The sequence below is a fragment of the Haematobia irritans genome, chromosome 3 (genome assembly GCF_050003625.1).
Source record: "Haematobia irritans isolate KBUSLIRL chromosome 3, ASM5000362v1, whole genome shotgun sequence".
Taxonomy (NCBI): domain Eukaryota; kingdom Metazoa; phylum Arthropoda; class Insecta; order Diptera; family Muscidae; genus Haematobia; species Haematobia irritans.
In genome coordinates, this window is record NC_134399.1 from 154303868 (window position 1) to 154330587 (window position 26720).

The window sequence follows — 26720 nt, forward strand, 5'->3', positions numbered from 1 at the left end:
TGTAAAAATTTTATTTCTATAGAAAATTTTGTCAAAATTTTATTTCTATAGAAAATTTTGTCAAAATTTTATTTCTATAGAAAATTTTGTCAAAATTTTATTTCTATAGAAAATTTTGTCAAAATTTTATTTCTATAGAAAATTTTGTCAAAATTTTATTTCTATAGAAAATTTTGTCAAAATTTTATTTCTATAGAAAACTTTGTCAAAATTTTATTTCTACAGAAAATTTTGTCAAAATTTTATTACTATAGAAAATTTTGTCAAAATTTTATTTCTATAGAGAATTTTGTCAAAATTTTTATAAAAAAAAATTTTATAAAAAATTTAGAAAACTTTCTCAAGCCTTTATATCTGAAGAAAATTTTTCTATAGTAAATTCTTGCAAAAATGCATTTCTATGAACATTTTTGCAAAATTGTATTTCTAAGAAAATTTTGCAAAATTTAACTTTTAATAAAATTTTGCAAATTGTCAAATTTTGGAAAATCGGGCAACACATATGTATATATTAAAGATCTTTATTTTTATTTTTAAATAAAAAACTTACTGAAGTGAAACTATATATTAAAAAAAAAAAATTATATTATTTATTGAATTGCATAGCATTACATAAAAATGTTTTTTTTTTTTTTAAATTTTATTTTTATACAAGACTGAATTCATTATGATTTTGTTGTTGAAATGCATAGTTGTGTTAATTTTCTGTTCTTTATATGAAATAAATATTTATGTTTTTTACCAAAAAATTAGTTTGGTTTTAATATTATTAACAATGCAGATTTTTTGACGATTTTTAAAATGGAGGTGACGATTATGACGATTTTTTCGGAAAAAAGTGACGATTATTCTTTTTTTTTATTTTTTTTTTTATACAAGACTGAATTCATTATGATTTTGTTGTTGAAATGCATAGTTGTGTTAATTTTCTGTTCTTTATATGAAATAAATATTTATGTTTTCTACCAAAAAATTAGTTTGGTTTTAATATTATTAACAATGCAGATTTTTTGACGATTTTTAAAATGGAGGTGACGATTATGACGATTTTTACGGAAAAAGTGACGATTATTCTTGAAATTTTATTGGCAGCCCTGGTTAAGAGCCAAACAACTCCTCTCCCAACTACGTGTAACGCAAGTTTGGCCAGGTCGAATCATATGTCCGCTCCACCATGGATTACCAACAAAGTTTAAAGGGTGATTTTTCAGCTATTATATTTTGGACAAACACTGATTTTAATACCTGAAGTACGATTCGCGTTTTGTTTCTCTGTCAAACATCTCCAGTTTGGCCTATAATTTCACCATGAATCGTCTTACAAACGAACAAAGTTTCCGAATTATTGAATTTTATTATCTAAATGCGTGATCTGCACCCAGAGAAGGAATATGGGCGCCTCCCAGAGAAAAATGTTGTTTTTGGACGGATTTCAGATTTCGACCAGCATTTTATGTTTGGCGAGAAAGGAACGTCATTGCGGCAAAAATGTTAGGGGGTTCTCTGGGTTTTGAGTGTGTGTCAAAGTTGGAGCAAGCGGACTGATAATTTGATGTGCATTCACGATCAATATTTGCATGAAATAATCTTCTAAGATTAAATTATATGCACGGACGAAAAAGTCTGTTTTTCAAATTATATGTTTGGAACTCAAAATTTTTAAGACAATATTTTTAAGTGCAAGCATATAATGTTCATAAACTAGCATAACATGTGTGGGACATATATGTTAATATGTTAGAACACATTATGTTTGGGACATTAAATGTATATAAATATAATATGCTTGGTTGCAAACATATATTAATTTAGAGAATAGCCTATAAACATATATGTATTTAGAAAGAGAGACGTACACGCAAAAAAATAATTCTTTTCTCCCAAACGAAATTTTAGACAAACAAAGTTCGTTTTTCATTTGCTTTTCGCTGTAAGGAAGTGTATTTGGATGAAAAGTATATACTTTTTGTGATAAACGTTTATTCTTTTCCAGGATGTAAAAACAATTTCATAAAGACAAACTCAAACAAAAAACATTATTTTCTTGCTAATTGCATTTTGCTTAACATCTTTCTCACATCGACGGGGTTTTTTAGTTCTTAACACCTTTTCCTGTAATACCAACAATGTAGAAGAAATTATACGATTTTATAAATTTTTAAAATTTTTTTACCTTACGCCTGGACGGAGAATCGAACCGCGTACCATGTACTTTGTTAGCCAACACCCTAACCACTGAGCTATGTACCTGTTATGGTCATCAATAGATAAATATCCATATAAGTTATATTTATATAGCATAGCGCCGTGGGCGCCGCACCACGAACCAAATAAACAAACTTTATTTAACAGAAACAAACATTTAGTTTGGCGCCGTGGAGCAGTGGTTGCTACGTCCGACTTGCATGCCAAGGGTCGTGGGTTCGATCCCTGCTTCGACCAAAGTTTTTTTTTACATATATTCCAGATATGTTCGGAAGATTCCCAAAAAATGTTCAACATTACATTGTAGTATATTAAATTTTGAACTGTAAAATCTGTCTTATTAAAGACCTAAGGTCAGAAAAGAACAGTGTTTGATATAAACGAAATGGACTGTGTTGTTGTTTCAAAAATAACTTTTTTTATTGAAAAAACAAAAATTTTGTAAGAAACGATTTTTTTTTTGGTGATAAAAGTTTAAAATTTTCGAAGCAATTCAAAAAACTCTAACAAAAGAAAAACGTTTTCGGTACACGTTTTCTAAACGTTTTTTTCTTTTCGTGGAGAGATTATGCTGTAATTAAAATAATGGAAGTAACCAATTGGCGCCTTAAAAATATATCCACAACAAGAAAATGTCATTAAAATTTTTTACTACCAGTGTATGCCCTAGAGTGAAACATATTATGTTTGAACAATACAAACAATATTTTGTTTGGACCAATCCTGAAAATATATATATGCGTGAGGGTGTGGCCAGTAGTATATATTCAAATAATGATTTCATGCATTTTTCGGAATTTTTTATACCCTCCACCATAGGATGGGGGGTATATTAACTTTGTCATTCCGTTTGTAACACATCGAAATATTGCTCTAAGACCCCATAAAGTATATATATTCTGGGTCGTAGTGAAATTCTGAGTCGATCTGAGTATGTCTGTCCGTCCGTCCGTCTGTTGAAATCACGCTAACTTCCGAACGAAACAAGCTATCGACTTGAAACTTGGCACAAGTAGTTGTTATTAATGTAGGTCGGATGGTATTGCAAATGGGCCATATCGGTTCACTTTTACGTGTAGCCCCCATATAAACGGACCCCCAAATTTGGCTTGCGAGGCCTCTAAGAGAAGCAAGTTTCATCCGATCTGGCTGAAATTTGGTACACGGTGTTAGTATGTGGTCTCTAACAACCATGCAAAAATTGGTCCACATCGGTCCATAATTATATATAGCCCCAATATAAACCGATCTCCCAATTTGGCTTGAGGAGATAAGAGAAGCAAATTTCATCCCATTCGGCTGAAATTTGGTACATGGTGTAAGTATATGGTCTCAAACAACTATCCAGCAATTGGTCCACATCTGTTAATAATTATATATATAGCCGCAAAATAAACCGATCTCCCGATTTGGCTTGCGGAGCCTCTAAGAGAAGCAAATTTCATCCGGTCCGGCTGAAATTTGGTACATGGTGTCAGCATATGATCTCTAACAACCATGCAAAAATTGGTCCACATCGATCCATAATTATATATAGCCCCCATATAAACCGATTTCCCAATTTGGCTTGAGGAGACTCTAAGAGAAGCAAATTTCATCCGATCCGGCTGAAATTTGGTACATGGTGTAAGTATATGGTCTCAAACAACTATCCAAAAATTGGTCCACATCGGTCAATAATTATATATATAGCCGCAAAATAAACCGATCCCCCGATTTGGCTTGCGGTCCCCCGATCATCCGGTCCGGCTGAAATTTGGTACATGGTGTTACTATATGGTCTCTAATGACCATGCAAAAATTGGTCCACATCGGTCCATAAATGTATATAGTCCCCATATAAACCGATCACCAAATTTGACATTCGGAGCCTCTTGGAAGACCAACATTCATCTGATTCAGTTGAAATTTGGAACGTGGTGTTAATATATGGCCTCAAACACCCATGCAAAAATTGGTCGAAATCGGTTCATAATTATATATAGCCCCTATATAAATCAATCCCCAGATTTGACCTCCGGAGCCCCTTGGAAGAGCAAAATCCATCCGATTCGGTTGAAATCTGGTACGTGATGTTAGTATATAGTATCCAACATCCATGCAAAAATTGGTCCACATTGGTCCATAATTATATATAGCCCATATATAAACAGATCCCCAGATTTGACCTTCGGAGCCCCTTGGAAGAGAAAAATTCATCCGATCCGGTTGAAATTTGGTGCGTGGTGTTAGTATATGGTCTCTAATAATCATGCCAAAATTGGTCCATAAATATATATAGCCCCCATATAAACCGATCCCCAGATTTGGTTTGCGGACCCTCTAAGAGAGGCAAATTTCATCCGATCCGGCTGAAATTTAGTACGTGGTTTTAGTATATGGTCGGGAGCCACCGTGGTGCAATCGTTAGCATGCCCGCCTTGCATACACAAGGTCGTGGGTTCGATTCCTGCTTCGACCGAACACCAAAAAGTTTTTCAGCGGTGGATTATCCCACCTCTGTAATGCTGGTGACATTTCTGAGGGTTTCAAAGCTTCTCTAAGTGGTTTCACTGCAATGTGGAACGCCGTTCGGACTCGGCTATAAAAAGGAGGTCCCTTGTCATTGAGCTTAACATGGATCGGGCAGCACTCAGTGATAAGAGAGAAGTTCACCAATGTGGTATATCAAAGGACTGAATAGTCTAAGTGAGCTTGATACATCGGGCTGCCACCAAACCTAACCTAACCTAACCTAGTATATGGTCTCTAACAACCATGCCAAATGTGGTCCATATCAGTCCATAATCATATATAGCCCCCATATAAACCGATCCCGAGATTTTGTTTTGGAGCCTCTTGGAGGAGCAAATTTCATCCGAGTCAGTTGAAATTTGGTACATTGAGCTAGTATATGGCTGTTAAGAACCATATCTAACTAGGTCCATATCGGTCTATAGTTATATATAGCCCCCAGATAAACCGATCCCCAATCACACAAAAATTGGTCAATATCAAGTTCATAATTGTATATAGCCCCCATATAAGCGCCCCCCATATTTCAATTCTGGCTCTCTACGTACCGTGCAAAAGTCCATGTCGATTCGCAATTATTTGTAGACTTACCTATACATACCTTTTTTGTCTAATATGTATATACCACGTATGGACTAACTAACAATGTAGAAAACCATATTAAGAAGTTTTAAGATACCACAACCCAAGTAATTCGATTGTGGATGACAGACTTTCGTAGAAGTTTCTATGCAATCCATGGTGGAGGGTACAAAGGACGGCCGTATATACTTGTTTTTTTTTTTTTTTAAATAAAAAAATACCCTAAACTAACTAGAATTAACTTCGTTGAGACAAGTACTGCAAGATCAGCCAGGCCGAATCATATATACTCTCCACCATGGACTGCGTACAAAGATCTACTAAAAATCGAATTACTGAAGTTGTGGTAACATTGTCTTCAAATGTTATTTTATATTTATTTATTTATTTATTTATTCATTATTATGTTACAATTAAAATTGAGAACTTTATAGTACTACAGATATGACAACTTAAACTCGCAAGGTGTATTCAATTGTAAATGAATGAAATGAAATACCTATTCAAGCCACTTTAGTTCTTGATCGTCTTATATATAGGAGTCAATATATAATTATAAACCGATATGGGTCACTTTTTCATGGTTGTTAGAACGCAATAAATTACATTCTTTCCATCTGCCAACTCTATTTATGCAGTTGCGATTCGACATACAGCAACAGTCAAGGCGAAATATTTTTTTAGAACAAATAAAAACTATTTTCACAAGAAAATTATGTACGATGCAGTGTTGCCAGGTCATTTGTATTAATTAATTAATTAAAAATATATATGTGAAAATTCTGTTTATAATGTAGAAAACTTAGCAAAATAGAATTCAGTACACATATGCGTTATTCGCCAAAAATAGTCCAAAATTTCTAGTAAAAGAACTTCTTTTCTACGAAATCCATGGTGGAGGGTACATAAGATTCGGCCTGGCCGAACTTACGGCCGTATATACTTGTTTTTTTTTTTTTGAAAAATAAAAAATACTCTATACTAACTAAAATTAACTTTTTTGAGACAAGTATTGCAAGATCGGCCAGGCCGAATCATATATACTCACCACCATGGACTCTAAATAAATGTTAATACTAAAAATTCCCCCAAACGTGGAAACGTTTGTATTTGCTATCGTATTTGATATTTTTCAGGTTACACGTCTTTAGAACGTTTTGACATATGAACGCTATTTGTGTGCAGCAACATTAAAGTTTCCTCTCAGCCCAAATTGAATTAAATCTTTAACATTTTGGAGCGATTATGGTCCGGAATTCAAATAAAAAATTTTATATAAAATCCCCAATTGAAATGTATCTACCCACTGTAATGCATTTACTGCGATATTACGTATTTGCAACTTGTGTTTACATCTAAATGTCATTTATGATCAGACTACCTACCCACTGATCTAAATTAGGGTGTAAATTAAATAAATTAAAAAACGGGATATACGAATTCCAACATTGTACCGTTTTAAATTTTGTATTACCTTTTAGGTATTAATTTAAAAATCTTTAAATGTGAAATATCTCCGTCTGAGTCATATGTGGTTTTGTTTCCGTCAAACGTAAATTGAGCAGACGTTCTGGAAGAATGAATTCAATTGAAATGTAGCTACCGCCCCGCAACATACTTGTGTATAGCACACATTGTTTTTGGCAATACTTGTAGTGGTTGATGAAACGATCATACTTGTGTCTCGAGTAGAGTAATTAATACCCCAGGAATTGTTTACGATGGAGAAATAATATGAAAATTTCCCGGAATTCATAGAAAATGGCAAAATGATTGCACAAAATATGTATTCAATAAATGGATCCATATTTCCATAATTAACTATACCCTCGACCATAGGATGGTGATGGGGGTATAATAAGTTTGTGATTCTGTTTGTAACACATCGATTTATCCATTACAGAGTATAAAAAGTATATTTTTTTTCTTGAATAGGCAGAAATTCCGAGACGATGTAAATACGTATGTAATATTGTAATCACGTTACAGCCTACACTGAAAAAAAAAATATTTTTTTGAGGCCAAAAATGTCATGTCCTAAAAATACCAATGCAAATTTTTCTTAGCACAGAAGATGTATTTCCCCTCATATAAAGTTTTTTTTTTTCGAGTCTGAATCTGCAAATTTAACCCTTCAAAGCACAAGAACACCGATTCCTCCAAAAAAATATTGTATGCAAAATGGCTAAAAAAAAAAACATCTCATAGCACGTTTTTAATTTTTTTTTGCGTTTTTCTATTCAAAAATAGTACTTGTATCTTAAATGATAAAGTACGAAATAAACTAAGTTTTTTTTTACAAATAAACTATTTTAAATAGTAGAGAATAGAGGTATTATTACGCTACCCAAATTGTTTATCAACATTATTTTTATTTCTGGGGAAAATTAATTATTTTCCAATTTGTATGTTTTTTTTTTAATTTTCGGTCAAAATTTAATTTCAATTACCTTTCAATTTGGGTTTCAGTTTACACAAGAAAACTATAGAAAAACATATTTTTTAAAACTACGCTATGATGTTTTAAATTAAACACAATTAATTTCATAGAATTCGGTCAAACTTTTAAGGCGTAAGAATTTTTTCTTGTTGTATCTTAAAAAATACAATGCTCATTTAATGATTAAATTTTCGTTAACGCGTTTTTGACTGCGCATGAAAAAAAAAAACCTGAAAAAAAAACGAAGAAATTAAAATTCGTTTCCTACAATTAATTACGGAAAACTCAAATTTAAAAAATAATTCTGTCTTAAAGGTAACGTTACTTAAATTTGCCGCTTCTTTGGCTCGGAATCATTTGTGCAAAGACAAAATCTTTGGAACCGGGCATACTTTTTCTAGTGTACCAAAATGGTGCTATCGTCCTGAAATTTGGCACCAAATTGTTTTTTGTCTGCACGCAGACAGATTGATCCCCAATCTGTGATCCGGATGTAGTGCAAACATGGATCATTTCCAATGAATTTTACATGGGCTTCTCATATCCGTTTTCGTTTACTTTAGAACTTGTGCCTTTGAAGTTAATTTGTATGAAGAAATTAAAAAAAAAAAAAAACAAGTATATACGGCCGTAAGTTCGGCCATGCCGAAGCTTATGTACCCTCCACCATGGATTGCGTAGAAACTTCTTCTAAACACTGCCAACCACAATCGAATTACTTAAGTTACGGTAACGCTTGGCGATGGCAAGGTATCTTAAAACCTCCTAACACCGTCTTCTAAATTGTATGTTAGTCCATACGTGGTATATATTAAATCAAACAAGTATATACAGCAGTAAGTTCGGTAAGTACGTATATAATTCAGTTTGACAAAATTTTCTATGAAAATAAAATTTTTACAAAATTTTCTATAGAAATAAAATTTTGACAAAATTTTCTATAGAAATAAAATTTTGACAAAATTTTCTAAAGAAATAAAATTTTAACAAAAATTTCTACAGAAATAAAATTTTAACAAAATTTTCTATTGAAATAAAATTTTTACAAAATTTTCTTTAGAAATAAAATATTGACAAAATTTTCTTTAGAAATAAAATTTTGACAAAATTTTCTTTAGAAATAAAATTTTGACAAAATTTTCAATAGAAATAAAATTTTAACAAAATTTTCTATAGAAATAAGATTTTCTATAGAAATACAATTTTGACAAAATTTTCTATAGAAATAAAATTTTGACAAAATTTTCTATAGAAATAAAATTTTAACAAAATTTTCTATAGAAATCAAATTTTAACAAAATTTTCCATAGAAATAAAATTTTGGTAGATTATTTTTGGCTCGAGTGTCAACCGTGATTATGAACCGAATAAAATTTTAACAAAAATTTCTATAGAAATAAAATTTTGAAAAAATTTTCTATAGAAATAAAATTTTGACAAAATTTTCTATAGAAATAAAATTTTGACAACATTTTCTATAGAAATACAATTTTGGGAAATTTTCTATAAAAATAAAATTTTGACAAAATTTTCTATAGAAATAAAATTTTGACAAAATTTTCTATAGGAATAAAATTATGACAAAATTTTCTATAAAATAAAATTTTGACAAAATTTTCTACAGACATAAAATTTTAACAAAATTTTCTATAGAAATAAAATTTTAACAAAATTTTCAATAGAAATAAAATTTTAACAAAATTTTCTATAGAAATAAAATTTAAACAAAATTTTCTATAGAAATAAAATTTTAACAAAATTTTCTATAGAAATAAAATTTTAACAAAATTTTCTATAGAAATAAAATTTTGACAAAGTTTTAACCAAATTTTCTATAGAAATAAAATTTTAACAAAATTTTCTATAGAAATAAAATGTTGACAAAATTTTCTATTGAAATACAACTTTGACAAAATTTTCTATAGAAATATAATTTTGACAAAATTTTCTATTGAAATACAATTTTGACAAAATTTTCTATAGAAATATAATTTTGACAAAATTTTCTATAGAAATAAAATTTTGACAAAATTTTCTATAGAAATAAAATTTTAACAAAATTTTTTATAGAAATAAAATAAAATAAAATTTTTACAAAATTTTCTATAGAAATAAAATTTTGACAAAATTTTCTATAGAAATAAAATTTTGACAAAATTTTCTAAAGAAATAAAATTTTAACAAAAATTTCTACAGAAATAAAATTTTAACAAAATTTTCTATTGAAATAAAATTTTGACAAAATTTTCTTTAGAAATAAAATTTTGACAAAATTTTCTATAGAAATAAAATTTTGACAAAATTTTCTATAGAAATAAAATTTTGACAAAATTTTCTATAGAAATAAAATTTTGACAAAATTTTCTATAGAAATAAAATTTTGACAAAATTTTCTATAGAAATAAAATTTTGACAAAATTTTCTATTGAAATAAAATTTTGACAAAATTTCCTATAGAAATAAAATTTTAACAAAATTTTCTATAGAAATAAAATTTTAACAAAATTTTCTATAGAAATAAAATTTTAACAAAATGTTCTATAGAAATAAAATTTTAACAAAATTTTCTATAGAAATAAAATTTTGACAAAATTTTCTATAGAAATAAAATTTTGACAAAATTTTCTACAGAAATAACATTTTAACGAAATTTTCTATTGAAATAAAATTTTGACAAAATTTTCTACTGTAATAAAATTTTGACAAAATTTTCTTTAGAAATAAAATTTTGACAAAATTTCTATAGAAATAAAATTGTAAAAAAATTTCTATTGAAATACAATTTTGACAAAATTTTCTATAGAAATATAATTTTGACAAAATTTTCTATTGAAATACAATTTTGACAAAATTTTCTATAGAAATATAATTTTGACAAAATTTTCTATAGAAATAAAATTTTGACAAAATTTTCTATAGAAATAAAATTTTGACAAAATTTTCTATAGAAATAAAATTTTGACAAAATTTTCTATAGAAATAAAAGTTTGACAAAATTTTCTATACAAATAAAATTTTAACAAAATTTTCTATAGAAATAGAATTATTATTATTATTATTATTATTATTTTTGGCTCGAGTGCAACCATGATTATGAACCGATATGGACCAATTTTTGTGTGAATGGAGATCGGCTATATATAACTATAGACCAATATGGACCTATTTTGGTATGGTTGTTAGCGGCCATATACTAACACGACGTTCCAAATTTGAACCGGATCGGATGAATTTTGCTCCTCCAAGAGGCTCCGGAGGTCAAATCTGGAGAACGGTTTATATGGGGGCTATATATAATTATGGACCGATGTGGACCAATTTTTGCATGGATATTAGAGACCATATACCAACATCATGTACCAAATTGCAGCCGCATCGGATGCAATGCTCTTATATGGGGGCGATATATAATTATGGACCGATGTGGACCAATTTTTGCATGGTTGGACCAATTTTTGAATGTTTTTAAAGTTGTGCCGTTAGAAGTACTTCGAATTTTGTTTGTTGGGATGTTGCGTTCATATTTTGTTCATCTCAGGAACAAGTGTGACGTAGATTGCAATCAAATCTGGCCTTCACGTTTTGCATCATTTCTGGTTTGTTACAAGTTTTATTTTTGTCCACTTTTTGATCGCGATGCAACATTGTCAGTATCACGGTAACGAGCAATGTTACTGGAAATAAAAGATTTTTTAATGCTCATTTCCAGCGAAATCTAAATCAATTACATTATAACGCTTGTAAACAACGTATCAGACGATAGATTTAGAAATGATAACAAGCTGAAGTTGGTTGCACTGCATATCAGCCACCCTACAAATATTTAAAGGTAAACTAAGTTGTATTGGATAAATTTTTTATATTGCTATCCATTGGTACAGTACAAAAAAATATGTTTGGGGGAATTTTAGAACCTTTAGTATGCTTGAAGCAAACTACGCATATTCAAATATTTAGAAAAATAATCCAAAGGGATTTGAAAATATGTTAGCTTCTTTTGGTTTCTTTTGCTCCTCTTCAACCTCTTCAGCTATTTCCGGAATTTCATTGTTTTTTAATTCTTCTTCACTTTTCTTGCTTTCCATTTCTTTCGGCTGTTCTTGTAATTTTTCAGGCTTCTCCAACATTGAAATTCTTTCTGGTTCTTCAATTTCTTCAACATCATTCGTCTCTTCCACGTATTCTTCATCTTCTATGTCATAATTTTCATTTTCTGTTCCATCATAGTCATCTTCAACATTGATATGAGGTATTCCATCATTAACTACAGGCGTCGTTGCAGGAGGACTTTCGGGTGATGTCGAGGTAGTCGTTGGTGTAGTAGGATTCATTGTATTTGATGAAGTAGTTGGTTCCATAGAGAAAGATGGTTCCGTAGTACTTGGTGCCATAGTGTTTGATGAAGTACTCATTGTAGTGGTAATTGGTGATTGCATAGTAGTGGTAGTGGTAGTTGTAGTTGTAGTTGTAGCTTTCGTGGTAGTGGTAGTTGCTGCAACGACAATCTTAGTAGTAGGAGGTGACATGGTTGTTGTTGTAGTTTGAGGTGATTTAATCGTTGGAGCTATGGTAGTTGTAGTTTTAGCCATCGAAGGATTATTCCCATTCATGCTGGATTTGGTGGGCCTTGTGTTCGAAAAAGAAGGTTTTGTGGGATTTGTGGAAGATGCTGGTGGTTTAGGGGGCATTGAAGAACCATGATGTTTCATTGAGGCCCAATACTCTTTACCTAGAATTTTAATTTCCAATAAATTTGCACAATATCACTTTATTTTCAATAAATCTTTACTCTACTCACACTCATCGAGATCGGGATGAAAATCACAAAATATAAATTTATCCACTTCATCATCGGTCATGTCATTCCATAATGCCGGTGGCCTATTTTTCGTATGAAATATTTCCATATATTCAACTACATAATCGTAATCGGGATGTTTGGCTGGTCTTCTTCTCTCATAGCGTTTGTATGCAATATTCGTATTGTCATGCCTAACTATAGATGCAGTCTCCACCATGACAAGGTCGTTGAAAATGAAAGTGCTTAAATAAAAAGCACCCAGAATTATTAAAAGCCCTTGATTTGTTGTGCTCATCTTGATTTCTAAATGCAAAATGTGAATTGTTTGACAATAGCCTCATCGGACGTTGGAGATTTATTTATTTATATTCAAAAAATCTCACTTTTATTTTTGACGATAAAGTAAATTAAGTTCATGATCTTTTCTAAGCGATAAGATCATGTTAATAGTAATAGGACAATACGAAAGGATTTTTCTCTACATATTTTTAGGCGCCTTTTCAAAATTATGATAGTGATCGTTATTAGTGACAGGGTGACTAAATTAGGTTAAATTGATAGCAATCGGACTATACAAAAGATTTTTCTCTACATACCTTTAGGCGCCTTTTAAAAAATGATTAGTGATATTTATTAGTAACAGGGTGACTAAATTATGTTAAATTAATAATCTTCTATAAGTGTTAAGATTGCATTTCCCACGATTTACTTTACATAACTTTAGGCAACTATTAAAATTGTTTATTGTATCATTAGTATAAATTCATCAAATTAGAGAATTATTTCAGGTTAATGGCCGTAATAACCATTATCGATGTAGAAACCTTGTACAGGGTGACTTGCTATGATTTCTTCTTTTTTTCCAAGATATAAACCAGTTTTAATTGGAGGACTGTTCGTTCTACACGATTTGTTGAACAATAAAGACCGGTACTATGTTTAATTTTCGATTAGAGAATGAAGCCGCCGAGTCGCGCCGCTGATTTTAGCCACCGACGACCTTTTGTTGGCTGTCGACGCCGCCGCCGAATATGTCAACTCATCTCGACTTAAACTTAGCCGCCAATTATTCAAGCATTTTTATTAAAAATGGAAAGATGTATTAATAATTGTTGTATTTTCTGCCAAAATGTTGAAGTTTCGATCCACAATTATTCAATATTAAATTTCTAAAATAATTTCGCAAAAATCTTGTTCAAAAGTTCGAATGATATGCAAATTTGATTGTACGATTGGTTGCACAACTAATCTCATAACCATTCAGGTACCCTCAATGTGATTTTATACTGGATAAATGTCCTCCGCCGAATATATACGCAAAGAAAAAAAACGTTTGGAAAACGTGTACCGAAAACGTTTTTCTTTTATTAGAGTTTTTGAATTGCTTCGAAAATTTTAAACTTTTATCACCAAAAAAAATTCGTTTGTTACAAAATTTTTATTTTTTCAATAAAAAAGTTATTTTTGAAACAACAACAGAGTCCATTTCGTTTATATCAAACACTGTTCTTTTCTGACTTTAGGTCTTTAATAAGACACATTTTACAGTTCCAAATTTAATATAGTACAATGTAATGTTGAACATTTTTTCGGAATCTTCCGAACATATGTGGAATGTATGTAAAAAAAAAAACTTTGGTCGCAGCAGGGATCGAACCCACGACCCTTGGCATGAGAGTCGGACGTAGCAACCACTGCTCCACGGTGCCAAACTAAATGTTTGTTTCTGTTAAATAAACTTTGTTTATTCGGTTCGTGGGCGCCGCAAGCTATGCTATATAAATATAACTTATATGGATATTTATCTATTGATGACCATAACAGGTACATAGCTCAGTGGTTAGTGTGTTGGCTTACAAAGTGCATGGTCCGCGGTTCGGTTCTCCGTCCAGGCGAAAGGTAAAAAAATTTTAAAAATTTATAAAATCGTATAATTTCTTCTACATTGTTGGTATTACAGGAAAAGGTGTTAAGAACTAAAAAAACTCGTGGCTGTGAGAAAGATGTGAGGGACAATGCAATTAGCAAGAAAACAATTTTTTTTTTGAATTTGTCTTTATGAAATTGTTTTTACATCCTGGAAAAGAATAAACGTTTATCACAAAAAGTATATAATTTTCTTCCAAATACACTTCCTTACAGCGAAAAGCAAATGAGAAACGAACTTTGTTTGTCTAAAATTTCGTTTGGGAGGAAAGAATTATTTTTTTGCGTGTACAAATTTATATCGACTTAGCCGTGAAGCCGCCGCCACAGGAGGCAACATTTTAGTATCAGCCGCCGCCGATAAAAATGGGTCGGCTTCATTCTTTGTTTCCGATGCGAAGTCCCATACATCAAAAAATGCGAGAAACTAGCGATATTTTTTCATTTGTGAGACTTTGTTTTCGAGTTGAAAAACTGACGCAAAGCTCAGTTTTTAGCATGGCATCATTTGCAATGTGATTTAAGAAATAATTTATTTATTACAATTATTTGCGTGCGTTTATAACGCAAACAAGGTCCTATTTCTATTTATAGCATTTTCAAATCAAATGACACCTTTTTCAAATCAAATGAAACATTTTCAAATCAAATGAATCCTTTTTCAAATCGAATGAAACTTTTTTCATTTTTCTATATTTATGTTAGCCTGATATAAACACAGGCTGGTTCTTCGTCCAAATCAATTACGTTACATATTATCACAATTTTAATACGAGCTAATTGGACATGAAGATTAAGGAATTGGTATTACTAAGCTATTGAAAAGAAAATACCAAATACCTATCTTACAAGTCTGACTATACATATGTTTCAGTGTCGGCCAATCCACATTTCCATAGTCTCTGGTAAGATCTGCACGAACGAAAAAGACTGTTTCTCATATGTTTGGGTGTAAAAATTATATGTTTGGAACTCAAATTTTTAAACACAATATTTTTAAGTGCAAGCATATAATGTTCATAAACTAGCATAACATGATTGGGACACATATGTTAATATGTTAGAACATATTATGTTTGGGACATAAAATGTTTGTAAATATAATATGCTTGGATGCAAACATATATTAATTTAGAAATAGCCTATAAACATATATGTGTTTAGTAGCTTGGAGCGCTATTTAACAGGGAGCGATATTGAATTAAGTTGGTGGTTGTTGCTTGTTATTACAAAATTAACATTTTATTTTTCCTTGGGCAATTGATCAGATACTTCTTTGATCCTTACAAACTGTGTGGTCCGCTGTTCGAATCCCCGTCCGGCAAAAGGTAAAATTAAAATAAATAAAACAAGTATATACGGCCGTAAGTTCGGCCCGGCCGAAGCTTATGTACCCTCCATCATGGATTGCGTAGAAACTTCTTCTAAACACTGCCATCCAGAATCGAATTACTTAAGCTGCGGTAACGCTTGCCGATGGCAAGGTATCTTAAAACCTCGTAACACCATCTTCTAAATTATATGTTAGTCCATACGTGGTATATATTAAATCAAAAAAGATCGATCCAATACGTATATAGTTCAGTTTGACAAAGTAGACATAAAATTTTGACAAAATTTTCTACAGAAACAAAATTTTCTATAGAAATAAAATTTTCACAAAATTTTCTATAGAAATAAAAATTTTAACAAAATTTCTATAGAAATAAACTTTTGACAAAATTTTCTATAGAAATAAAATTTTGACAATGACGAAAATTTTATTATGAACCGATATGGACCAATTTTTGTGTGATTGGACCAATTTTGGTATGGTTGTTAGCGACCATATACTAACACCACGTTCCTAATTTGAACCGGATCGGATGAATTTTGCTCCTCTAAGAGGCTCCGGAGGTCAAATCTGGAGAACGTTTTATATGGGGGCTATATATAATTATGGACCGATATGGACCAATTCTGGCACGGTTGTTAAAGATCATATGCTAACACCATGTTCCAAATTACAACCGGATTGGATGAAATTTGCTTCTCTTGGAGACTTCGCAAGCCAAATCTGGGGATCGGTTTATATGGGGGCTATATATAATTATGAACCGATGTGGACCAATTTTTGCACGGTTGTTAGAGACCATATACCAATACCATGTACCAAATTTCTGCCGGATCGGATGCAATTTGCTTCTCTTTGAGGCTCCGCAACCCAAATCTGGGGATCGGTTTATATGGGCGCTATATATAATTATGAACCGATGTGGACCAATTTTTGCATGGTTGTTAGAGACCATATACCAACACCATGTACCAAATTTCTGCCGGATCAGATGAAATATGCTTCTGTTAGAGGCTCCACAAGCCAAATCTGAGGGTCCCTTTATATGGGGGCTATACGTAAAAGTGGACCGATATGGCCCATTTTCAATACCATCCGACCTACAGCGATAACAACTACTTGTGCCAAGTTTCAAGTCGATAGCTTGTTTCGTTCGGAAGTTAGCGTGATTTCAACAGACGGACGGACGGACATGCTTAGATCGACTCAGAATTTCACCACGACCCAGAATATATATACTTTATGGGGTCTTAGAGCAATATTTCGATGTGTTACAAACGAAATGACAAAGTTAATATACCCCCATCCTATGATGGAGGGTATAAAAATCATAAAATTGAATAATTTCTTCTACAATGTTTGTATTACAGAAAAAGGTGATAAGAACTAAAAAATCTCGTGGAAGTGAGAAAGATGTCGGGGAATATACAAACAAAACAAAAATTTGAGCAGAAACAAAATTTGAGCATTCAGGTCGAAAACCTATGTTGTTAGCACCTATATTACTTGTTTATTTTCATAATTCATTATGATTGTAAATATATAAATAAATAAATAAAATTTTGAGCACAATATTGTTTGGGAGAATTTTTTTTAAGCATATAACATTTTTGGGTGCAAAATGCTTCCAAACATATTATATGTTCACATAATAACATATTGTTTTTTGGAAGACAACATTATTGAATTTGGATGCAAAAATACAAAATGTTTGGAACTTAGACTACCCAAACATATATTGTTTAGACCAATATGCTTTCAAACATATTATATATTGGTAGAGATCAAACATATAAATGTTTGGGCAATACCCAAAAATGTATATGCTTGAAGCAAAATATGTTTGGGAGTATATGTTACAGAAGCGATTTTTTGTGAGGGTGTATAAATTTACAAATTTGGACTAAACATATATATGTTGTGATATAAGACTTCGCCAAAAATTGTATATGCTTAAGTAAAAATATTAAAATGAGTAGTCGGAGAGAAAATTCATTTGGAACCAAGAGAAAAAACTTTTGAAAAAAAAGAGCATGAGTTTTTTTGATAATTTTTGCATTACGGGCACATTTTTTTTTGTTCGTCAAAACAAATCGGAACGTAGGACGACTAAGTCAGAATATTCAAACAAAGGTAATTAAAAGGATCTTCATAAAAACTAACGAAAGGGCACTATACACTGAAAAATTTTGAAAATTTTGGTATTGATTCCGAGCCAATGAAGCGGAGAATTCAAGTAAGGATAATTTTAAGACACAATTCTCTTTTAAATGTGGGTTTTGTGTATTTGACTCTATAAATCAAATTTTAATTTTTCGCTTTTTCAGCTTTTTTCATATGCTATAAAAAGTACGTTAAAACAAGACTTCCAGTAGAAATTATGCTACGTTTCAAGTAAAAACGCCTTTAAAATAAAGTGTTGAAAAACATGTCCTATTTTTTAACGATGTTTGCTTTATAGTCAAGATGCAAAAATTAAACAATTTCAAAGACAATTTCATTAATTTTAAAGAATTTTTCTGAATTATTAAAATTAAATTGACTTTAGTCCAAAATTTTTTTTTTCAAGTTATGATACCCATTTTCAAGTCAAATTACTTAATTATAAGGACAAAACGACTTCATTGAAAAGTTTATCGACTTTTGAACATGGAAAAAAACTTTATATTAGAGAAATGCGTATTTAAGAAGGCGTACATTTCTAAAATAAAACTTCGATAAGAAATTGTTAAGTATACACATAAGAAAGTAACGCATAATCCGTGAACGAAATTTTTACCAAAAACGTTTAAAGAAATTTATTCGAAAAAAATTTTGTGGGTTAATTTAAATTCATTCATTTGTAAGAATTCATATGATTTTAGAGACTCATTTGATTTGAAAAAAGTTTCATTTGAAATTAAAAAGGTTTCGTTTGATTTGAAAAAAGTTTCGTTTGATTTGAAAAAGGATTCATTTTATTTGAAAAAGGTTTAATTTGAAATGCAAAAGGTTTCATTTCATATCAGCTTAGCCGTCAAGTCGTCGCCGGAAGCAAAAATTTAGTGTCTGCCGCCGCCCACAAAAATTGGACTGTACGGAGAGTGGAGCCACCGAGCAGAGAATGGCGAGCAGAGAATTAGGCCGACCCATTTTTGTCGGCGGCGGCTGACCTTAAATTTTTGCCTCCTGCGGCGACGGCTTGGAATATAAAATTGTCTACTCGGCGGCACACAATTATCCATTATAAAATCAAATTGAGGTTATCAGAATAGTTATCAGATTAGTTGTACAACCAATCTAACAACCTTTCACTCACACTCGATCAATATTAAGTTTCTACAATAAAAATCTAACTTAGAATATTTATATGAGATATAAATTTCATTGTTAAATTGGTTGCAGAACTAGTATCATTCAGTGTTACCGTTGTAAATTTTGAAAAAGTCGCATATTCCAAAAAAATGGTCGCACAAAAAGTCGCTAAAAAACGTCGCTTACATTTGTGAGGTCTTTTTATTATAAAAAACAAAAAATCCAGTAAAATGTAAATTTTCAAGAAAGTAAAAAAGGATTTTTTTTCTCTTTAGTAAAATTAGCAGAAATGTACGCAAACGCCATTCAGTACTAATTTACCATCAACCAATTTAAAGCCTTTAAATGAATTAAAATAATAAAAATATATATTTTTATACCCTTCACCATAGGATAGGGGGTATATTAACTTTGTCATTCCGTTTGTAACACATCGAAATATTGCTCTAAGACCCCATAAAGTATATATATTCTGGGTCGTGGTGAAATTCTGAGTCGATCTAAGCATGTCCGTCCGTCCGTCCGTCTGTTGAAATCTCGCTAACTTCCGAACGAAACAAGCTATCGACTTGAAACTTGACACAAGTAGTTGCTATCGATGTAGGTCAGATGGTACTTAAAATGGGCCATATCGGTCCACTTTTACGTATAGCCCCCATATAAAGGGACCCTCAGATTTGGCTTGTGGAGCCTCTAACAGAAGCATATTTCATCCGATCCGGCTAAAATTCGGTATGTGGTGTTGGTATATGGTCTCTACCAATCGTGCACAAATTGGTCCACATCGGTCCATACTTATATATAGCCCCCATATAAACCGATCCCCAGATTTGGCTTGCGGAGCCTAAAAGTGAAGCAAATTTCACCCGATCCGGCTGAAATTTGGTACATGATGTTGGTATATGGTCTCTAACAACCATGCAAAAATTGGTCCATATCGATCCTTAATTATATATAGCCCCCATATAAACCGACCCCCAGATTTGGCTTGTGGAGCCTCTAAGAGAAGCATATTTCATCCGATCCGGCTGAAATTTGGTACATGATGTTGTTATATGGTCTCTAACAACCGTGCAAAAATTGGTCCATTTCGGTCCATAATTATATATAGCGCCCATATAAACCGATCCCCAGATTTGGGTTGCGGAGCCTCTAATAGAAGCATATTTCATCCGATCCGGCTGAAATTTGGTACATGATGTTGGTATATGGTCTCTAACAACCATGCAAAAATTGGTCCACATCGGTCCATAATTATATATAGCCCCCATATAAAACGTTCTCCAGATTTTACCTCCGGAGCCTCTTGTAGGAGCAAAATTCATCCGATCCGGTTCAAATTAGGAACGTGGTGTTAGTATATGGTATTATTTTATTGTTAAAATATTATTCGGTTCATAATAAAATTTTCATCATTGTCAAAATTTTATTTCTATAGAAAATTTTGTCAAAATTTTATTTCTATAGAAAATTTTGTTCAAATTTTATTCGGTTCATAATCATGGTTGCCACTCGAGCCAAAAATATTCTACCAAGATTTTATTTCTATAGAAAATTTTGTCAAAAGATTATTTCTATAGAAAATTTTGTTAAAATTTTCTTTCTGTAGAAATTTTTGTCAAAATTTTCTTTCTATAGAAAATTTTGTCATACAATTTAGAAGATGGTGTTAGGAGGTTTTAAGATGCCTTGCCATCGGCAAGCGTTACCGCAACTTAAGTAATTCGATTGTGGATCGCAATGTTTAGAAGAAGTTTCTACACGCAAAGAAAAAAAAACGTTTGGAAAGCGTGTACCGAAAACGTTTTTCTTTTGTTAGAGTTTTTGGAACTGCTTCGAAAATTTTAAACTTTTATCACCAAAAAAATTCGTTTGTTACAAAATTTTTATTTTTTCAATAAAAAAAGTTATTTTTGAAACAACAACACAGTCCATTTCGTTTATATCAAACACTGTTCTTTTCTGACTTTAGGTCTTTAATAAGACACATTTTACAGTTCAAAATTTAATATACTACAATGTAATGTTGAACATTTTTTCGGAATCTTCCGAACATATCTGGAATATATGTAAAAAAAAAAACAAACAAAAAAAACTTTGGCCGAAGAAGGGATCGAACCCACGACCCTTGGCATGCAAGTCGGACGTAGCAACCACTGCTCCACGGTCCCAAACTAAATGTTTGTTTCTGTTAAATAAACTTTGTTTATTCGGTTCGTGGGCGCCGCAAGCTATGCTATATAAATATAACTTATATGGATATTTATCTATTGATGACCATAACAGGTACATAGCTCAGTGGTTAGTGTGTTGGCTTACAAAGTGCATGGTCCGCGGTTCCATTCTCCGTCCAGGCGAAAGGTAAAAAAATTTTAAAAATTTATAAAATCGTATAATTTCTTCTACATTGTTTGTATTACAAGAAAAAGGTGTTAAGAACTAAAAAACCTCGTGGATGTGAGAAAGATGTGAGGGAAAATGCAATTAGCAAGAAAACAATGTTTTTTTTGAGCTTGTCTTTATGAAATTGTTTTTACATCCTGGAAAAGAATAAACGTTTATCACAAAAAGTATAAACTTTTCTTCCAAATACACTTCCTTACAGCGAAAAGCAAATGAGAAACGAACTTTGCTTGTCTAAAATTTCGTTTGGGAGGAAAGAATTATTTTTTTGCGTGTACGCAATCCATGATGGAGGGTACATAAGCTTCGGCCTGGCCGAACTTACGTCCGTATATACTTGTTTTTTGTTTTCTTTGATCCCTCACATCTTGGTTTTCCGGCACTAAACAAATCAAGTCCTATTATTATGCTCTTAAACAACGTCGAATCACATTTGATCGGCTCTGCTCGACTTGAAGTCCTTATTCTTTATTTCTTATCTGGATCTTCTGCCCCTAGTATGTGCTTTAATTTAATTTAGCGATGTTGGCGCCACATATTGTAATTAATTAATGCCATCAAAATTTTGTTGAAACCTAAAATATCATGACTAGTTTGTGAATATTATAGAAGGCTTTAGATGGCTTAACTTCCTTTTGTTCCCTCATAAATTACTGATGCAAAAAAAAAAAACCAAAAGCTTTTTCCATTCCTTTGTTTTTCTGTTAGTAATAGAATTTAAAACACTTATTTAAGATTTCTTTAGCACTTTCATTTTCACAGTGACAGTGAAATTAGCTTTTTAAAATGAAATTTCTAATAAGTTAATGTCGAATGCCTCGAAATGAAATTTCTTCAGGCAAAAATGTGACGAATGTTTGTTTTAAGTGCTACCGCGCTCTTGTACGATTTGAAATTGCTGAAATGACAGACATTCACATGATTCATTTTATAGACACTTTAGTGGGATATACACAAAAGAAGGGATAAGAATACATTACTTTTGAATGTATATATATATTTTAAATTAATAAATCTTTAATTTATTATATTTTCTAAATTAATTTTTTTTGGTTTAATCTTTCTAATTTATTGTGTTAATATGATCATAGTATACTATATATTAAATCTAGTTGTATTAATCATCTGGCAAGGGGCATTTGTGTAGAAGAAGATAGGGAGGAAGGGCTACCATAGCACTGCAATGGTTACAATAATCGTGACAGCGGCCACATATCGGTCCACGAAGCATCGATAAAATGTCATCGTGAGCTAACTTCATAAGGCACTTTGGGTGAATCAACTTTTGTTATTGCGAAAAAATGGATTAAAAGGCATTTCGGATATTTATTATGTTAGTGCTGATCTAGCTGCAATTTTTTAGATATGGTCACACTGCACACAGAGAAGAGATTGGTTGAACAACGTTTGCAGTAACGAATATTCGGCATATAGAACGAAATATAAGTTGTCTCAATATAGTTCCGGTATTGGTGACTATTTTTTTTGTCAACCATTTGGCGAAAATTCCAATACATTTTCATTGTACGTTGCAAGATAAATAGTTGTGGCAACTAAATGTCTCTTCTTTGCTAAATATTTGCTGACATTGATAGATACGACCTACCGTAAAGAAATTTCTCAACTGTAACTTAGTAATTATCACTCACCACAACCGAATTCGATTGGAATAATTTTTCAATTGTCAATGTCATCATTGTTAAATTCATTATATCGTTACCTTAATATAGAAAGGCCCCAACTCATAATTTTTTGAAATCGTGTTTTTTTTATCGATTCTGGCAGAGCACAATCAGATACACCTTCCATAAAAAATTTACGGAGATGCGTTGAAAAATAGCGAAGTTATAAGTTAATAATGTAAAGCCCTAACTCATATCCACACAATATGTATAAAAACAAGTATATACAGCAGTAAGTTCGACCGGGCCGAATCTTAAATACCCACCACCATGAACCAAATATTAGGGTTCCTTTGAAATTTCAGGAGGGCTTGAGGACTTGAAGACACTTCCCGAAGATAAATTTAAAGATTTCACCTATGAGGACTATATCAGATTCTGGATTTATAAGAACCAAAGTGAAGAAGTGAAGTCGGTCTATATGGAGGCATTACCAAATGGACCGATAAAAATTTAATCCGATACACGTTTTTGTGAGCCTAAAATACCAGAATATTTACAATTTCAGGCAAATCACATAAAAACTACGGTTTCTAGAAACCCAAGGAGTTAAATCGGGAGATCGTTCTTATGGGGACTGTACTTAAATATGGATCGATACTCACCGTTTTCGGCACACCTCTTTATGACCCGAAAATACCTGTAGATTTTCAATTTCAGACAAATAGGATAAAAACTTCGGATTCTAGAAGCCCAAGAAGTAAAATCGGGAGATCGGTCTATATGGGGGCTTTACCAAAATATGGACCGATACTCACCATTTTCGGCACACCTCTTTATGGTCCTAAAATACCCCTAGATTTCCAATTTCAGACAAATTGGATAAAAACTACGGTTACTATGAGCCCAAGACCCCAAATCGGGACGTCGTTTTATATGGGGACCATACCAAAACATGGACCGATGCTCACCATTTTTGGCACACCTCTTTATGGTCCGAAAATACCTACAGATTTCCATTTTCAGGCACATTGGGTAAAAACTATGGATTCTAGAAGCCCAAGACCTCAAATCGGGAGGTCGTTTTATATGGGGACCATACCAAAACATGGACCGATACTCACAATTTTTGGCACACGTATTTGTGGTCCTACAATACCTCTAGATTTCCAATTTCAGGTAAATTGAATAAAAACTGCGGTTTCTATAAGCCCAAGAAATAAAATCGGGAGATCGGTCTATATGGGGCTATACCAAAACATGGACCGATACTCACCATTTTTTGCACACCTCTTTATGATCATAAAATACTTCTAGATTTCAAATTTCAGGAAAATTGGATAGCTACGCTGCTACACCCAGAAAAAAGTGACCCCTTCTTTAAGTTAAAATGAACTCATTGTGAAGAAAGTTGAACTTCGTATAGCGCCAAAGACATTTTTATTTGTTTGAACGATGTGATTTTCGTAGAAATTAGGAATAATGCATTCCATATATTAGTTAACATTTTCCTATATTTACATACCACTATACTACAGAATGAAAAAATTTAACTAATTTGAATTCATATATGGAATGATTTTATTGAAATTTTTTCATTCATTTCGACAAATCTTACACATTTGTGGTAAAACTTTTACTTCATAATTAGAACTGCTTACCTTCGTTTTTAAATACAATTTTATTTATTTCTATAAGCAATTTTATCTTCAATAAAAGACATGTTTTATTAATATATGGAATATATTTATTAAGAATCAACAGCATCGAATCTCTTTGAAATATTAGTTTATTATTCCACTATTTCCAATTTCCGTGTGATATTATCAACTGTAAAACGCACTTTTTCTTCTTCTTGTACTTTTCACTTTTAATAAGTTGCTGCCTAACGATTTTGTCCTCCTTTTACAATTTCAATACCTACAAATATAAAAAATCATAAACCATTTTTGTTGCAAAAGGTTAGCGTCACTGAATATTACCTGATAATTGAAGATTCCAAAATGAAGACAAATGAAAGGGTTGTTATTCTGCTGGTGTTTTCTTTCTTTATACACTATCACGAACATTGATAGATTTATTTAAAAAAACGAAAATTTTTCTCACTAATTTAAAATAAAAAATATTTTATATATTTTATTTGTTATTTATTATATTATTTTACCATATTATTTTTTAACAATCTCTCCGTATACCAAAACAACGCGATTCCAACTAAAAAAACAACCGACGCGCAAATATATCGATTACACCCACGCGCAAACACATTGATTACGATGACAGGTATCGATTACAGGTAGACAATAGAAATTTAGGAAAATTTCCTATATTCTAACAAGTGTGTTTCCTTAAGTTTTGAAAGGATTGCATACTTCTTAGTACGAATGAACTAAAATATTTTTTTATGCCAAGTGTTGTTCGTATGTATGAAAAACTTTCTATTATAAAGGAAGTCGCAATTATCATTTTATAAGAAATTTTACTAATTTTGAGGAAACTTGGTTTTAGTTCGGTTTTTGTTTATTTTTACGAATGCTTTGTTATCGGTGAATAAAATTTTCTTTTTCAGTAGTAAATTCTTATACCCAGCGAAGAAAATAGTATGAGTAAAATTCCATGCCTTATTCTAGTTAATGAACTATTCCTAACTGGTTACAGTTTAGGATTTTTTTACTGAAACGAGTAAATTTTATTATTTTTCACAAAAATTTACCTTAATGGAAATAAAATGGATAAACTATATTGATGAAAATTTTTTCCTTTAGTTTCGAAGGCACTTTTTTCTGGGTGTATCAATCACTGATAAGTATGAATTGAGGCGGCTGCACTTGCCTGATCTTAGTTGGGCCAAAACTACCTTGGTCTGCCGTGGGAGGTCTCTCTCCTCCGGTGTTATGGGCGGCGGTCGGACTCCGAGAACTGGATTAACCTTGTAGCTTCTCACCGCTTCAGCTACAATATCCTCATGAATCCTGTTCAGACCTGTCTGATATGCTGCCTGATCTAGAGGCTCTCTTTTGTAACGCTTGATCTCTGGCTCTAGAGGGTGAAGATCAACCCTTATATTCCTGAGTAGAGGTTGTCTATCCACAAGATGGTGATTCGGATGACAACTTCGATGGCAACCCAAGAGGTACTGATTGGACAACATTTATTGTGGTCTCCGCATAAAGGTGATTCAGTGGTGTACTGCGTAGACACAATCTCGACGCCGTCAGGAGGGGGTGGAATCGAGGACAGGTAGAGGATAAATAGTGCCGGAGATATCACCCCGCCCTGGGGAACTCACTGTTTAACTCTACGGGGTTTTGACTTCTTGCCCTGAATTCCACGTACGACTGGCGTCCACACATATAATTCAGAACCCAACGCTTCGTTCCTGCCGGTAGTGACGTGTTCTCGTTGTCCTCGAATAATGTGGCATGGTTGACCGTATCGAATGCTTTCGATAGGTCAAGCGCCACGGGGACCGTCCTATGACACGGCTTGGGCTGATTAAGTACCCTATTGATATGTGTCGAAATGACATGTAAGGCTGTCGTCGTACTGTGTACCTTACGGAATCCATGTTGATGGTGGGCAGCTGGAAAATTCTCCACA

The 26720-nt window shown here is 32.0% G+C and overlaps 1 protein-coding gene and 1 long non-coding RNA gene across 2 annotated transcripts in view; both read right to left on the reverse strand.

The window, feature by feature from the left end:
* The window catches only part of LOC142228077 (uncharacterized), a 170696-nt gene that overhangs the window by 44297 nt on the left and 99679 nt on the right, over positions 1 to 26720 (reverse strand). The window lies entirely within an intron of this gene.
* LOC142230607 (uncharacterized) lies at positions 11581 to 12866 on the reverse strand. Its single transcript, XM_075301246.1, has 2 exons — positions 12540 to 12866; positions 11581 to 12470 (listed from the first exon to the last, which is right to left on the reverse strand). The coding sequence occupies exons 1-2, from the start codon at positions 12835 to 12837 to the stop codon at positions 11695 to 11697; spliced, it is 1074 nt and encodes a 357-aa protein (XP_075157361.1). The 5' UTR covers positions 12838 to 12866; the 3' UTR covers positions 11581 to 11694.

Bases quoted from the DNA above. Each gene is read 5' to 3' on its own strand.
- LOC142230607 (XM_075301246.1), bottom strand. From the start codon at position 12,837: ATGAGCACAACAAATCAAGGGCTTTTAATAATTCTGGGTGCTTTTTAT. The intron at 12,471-12,539 runs GTGAGTAGAGTA...TTAAAATTCTAG, and splicing joins TCATCCCGATCTCGATGAGT to GTAAAGAGTATTGGGCCTCA.